Source organism: Argentina anserina, chromosome 1, assembly GCF_933775445.1.
Source record: "Argentina anserina chromosome 1, drPotAnse1.1, whole genome shotgun sequence".
Lineage (NCBI taxonomy): Eukaryota > Viridiplantae > Streptophyta > Magnoliopsida > Rosales > Rosaceae > Argentina > Argentina anserina.
In genome coordinates, this window is record NC_065872.1 from 14,527,136 (window position 1) to 14,530,197 (window position 3,062).

Consider the following 3,062-nt stretch of genomic DNA (forward strand, 5'->3'; position numbering starts at 1 on the left):
CGATAGTGCCCAATAGTCAACGGGTTGCATAAGTCAACATCTACGAAATTGTGAAGAAATAAAACCCTAACAATAGGGTTCAATTCTACAAATATATTGCAGCGAAAAAAAAAGAGACAAAATCCTTTCGGATCTTTGCTCTGATACCAAGTTAAATAAGACGTAATTTGGAGAATGAATTTTCTGATATCTATTCATCTCAGACTGGAAGTTATATATAGAGAATACATTGTACTATAACTCTATGTACTACGTACTACACGTACTACCATATACAGAATATGTAAGTACTAACTACACGATATACATCCCTAAATTACATTATATGACTCACGTTGACAGAGGTAACCGAGAAGTGGAAGAGAAAAGAAAGGCCGGGCTTGGAGGGAGATTTGGGTAATGACGTCGTCCAATCAGCTTTAGAGTGATGAGGAAGCACGCGATTATAGCAAGAGATGTGTACAAGAATATGCCTTTCATGGTTAGTATAGTTTGATATGTTTTTGTCTGCCTAAATATATACAATAACGTACTCAATTTCTATAGGTTATTGAATTATTAAAACACTCTTTTATTAGATTCGAACAAGAGATGACAATTTCACGTGTTGTGTTGGTCACTCACTCACTCTAAAGAACCAACAGCCAATTGCATCATTTTGTTCGGTAATATATATTAATATCAATGCTTCCTTAATCAACGATCTTGTTTAAAATTGACCGAGGTTTGTACATGGCCTCCAATGGCACATGCTTAGGCATTGTGAGTCCTGCTCCTTCAGTCATATCAATCTTCTCCTCACTGACCCTTTCCCACTCAAAGAATTGAATCAATGAGGCCAAAGTCAAGCCGACCTCTCGTTGAGCCAATCCTCCTCCCGGACATGCCCTTCTTCCCATTCCAAATGGTATAAACTTGTGTGCCACATCCTTACCACCGGTTTCGAACCTCTCAGGTTTAAAACTATCAGGATCATCCCACAAATTCGGGTCTCTGTGTATTGCCCATGCATTGATCAATACCAGTGTGTCGCGTGGTATAGTGAACCCACTTACAACGCAATCATGAGATGCAAAATGGGGTATTAGCATTGGTGCTGTCGGGCACAGTCGAAGTGTCTCAGAGATGATATTTTGAAGGTAATGAAGCTTAGAGAGGTCTGGTTCGTCTACTACGCGTTCCTGACCAAGTTGAGTATCCAATTCAGCTCTAGCCTTCTTTAGTACATCTGGATGGTTTAGCAAATTGGACATAGCCCATTCCATTGTCACTGCCGATGTATCAGTGCCCGCCAACAATAAACTCTGAAAATATTAGCAGTTCGAGTTAACACTTTATCTATGTAATATTTAAATTATAATGTTTCATAATCTCTTATTTGATAAGAGAGCACGTCAACCACTTGTAGCATTACTTTGGACTTAATTCCCGGACTTATAGAAAGTAAATGAGAGCCTAAATGTGAGATGAAAACATTTGTACCAACCAGTATGAGTCCTTTGATAATCTCATCAGTGTAATACTCGGGTTGTGACTCCTGTTGAGAAAGCAAATGGTCGATCGTGGTATTCTTACTCTCTGATGCACTCTTGCTCCGATGCTCATCAATCAGACGTTGCAAGAACACATCTGCTCTCTTGCCCAACTTCTTCACCTTCTTTACATAACCATTACCTCCGAACCATCTGATAAAAGGCATGAATTCTCCGGCGTTGGTTCCCCCGCTGTATGAGAAAGCCTCGTCCATGATCTCAATGAACTCCTTCCCCACTCCCTTGTCCGCAACTTGGTCTCCGACATACCTCTTCCCAGCTACCATTGTCATTATGTTGTTGAAGGTCAGCTCATACAACAAGGACCGCAGCTTCACTTTCACAAAACGACCTTTCTCAGCATTTCGGGAAAGCCTGAGCAGCAAAAGCTTGACTTCTTCTTTTCGAACCTCCGCGAACGAGTTGAGCCTGCTAGTAGACAAAACCTCGACAGTGCCAATACGGCGAATGTTTCGCCAATGATCACCGTAGGGGGAAGTCACCAAGGTGGTTTGGTTGTACCCGAAGTGCTTGCTTATTAGCGTGGGGGGACGGTTTGCCAAGACGATGTCGTTTTTGGTGAAACATTCTTGCACGGCGGCAGAGGAGGAGATAACGATGGCGCGGCGGGAGCCGAACCAGAGGGAGAAGATGGGGCCGTATTTTTGAGAGAGACTGTGGAAGGTTCGGTGGTTTGGGGCTTTGAGAAGGTAGAGGTGGCCGAGTATGGGAAGAGAAAAGGAAGGGCTTGGAGGAAGGTTAGGGTAACGAAGCCGACGAAAAAGCGTTGGTGTGATGGACAGGCAGACTAGGAGGGCCAGAAAACTGTAGAAGAAGGTGTCTTCCATGGTTTTTGGTGTATTATGATTCGATAGTTGTAGCTTGTAGGGTTGTCTGGATCCTGCGGTATATATAAGTTGCAGTGCATGTTACGCATGGACATAGGCATGTGGCTATTGTTTGAATTTTCATCTATAAAAGTTGTGGTGAAGAACATCTCCACCGGTTCGCTTATGTCAGTGAGTACGTACAGCGATAGTTGCAGTATACCGATCGACTTGGCGACGATGAATATGCATCCTTCCAGATTGTTTATTCATCAATATGTACTCGCGTCTTATTTGGAGTAGTTTATTTATTTTTGACAAACAAGAACTTGGATTTTTTAGTTTTGTTTTTTGTCTGAATCAAGAACTTGGATTAACAAAAGGTAATTAAATCAGTCCGAAAGACCATTCAACAACTTTTGAGGAATTCGAATAGCTACGCACTCATAGACAATGAAATATACATTTGAGGCCATCGTATTTGACTAGAACCAAGGAACAAAATCTCCCTAATATTTCCGATATATCTTCCGATATCTCCATTTAAAAAAAAACGATATCTTAGGGGTAAATATCTTATTTTTTCCCGTATCTGTGATATTTCTCCGATAATATAAAATATCTGCGATATTTTTCTGATATTTACGATATATCCGATATATCTTCGATATTTTAGAGAAATATTTAAAAATTTTCACTTAAA

At 40.8% G+C, this 3,062-nt stretch overlaps 1 protein-coding gene across 1 annotated transcript; it reads right to left on the reverse strand.

Annotated features, from left to right (window-relative positions):
* Nucleotides 1–330: 330 nt before the first annotated feature.
* Nucleotides 331–2,423, reverse strand: LOC126786971 (cytochrome P450 81Q32-like). Its single transcript, XM_050512925.1, has 2 exons — nucleotides 1,487–2,423; nucleotides 331–1,304 (listed from the first exon to the last, which is right to left on the reverse strand). The coding sequence occupies exons 1-2, from the start codon at nucleotides 2,378–2,380 to the stop codon at nucleotides 693–695; spliced, it is 1,506 nt and encodes a 501-aa protein (XP_050368882.1). The 5' UTR covers nucleotides 2,381–2,423; the 3' UTR covers nucleotides 331–692.
* Between the last annotated feature and the right edge of the window lie 639 nt (nucleotides 2,424–3,062).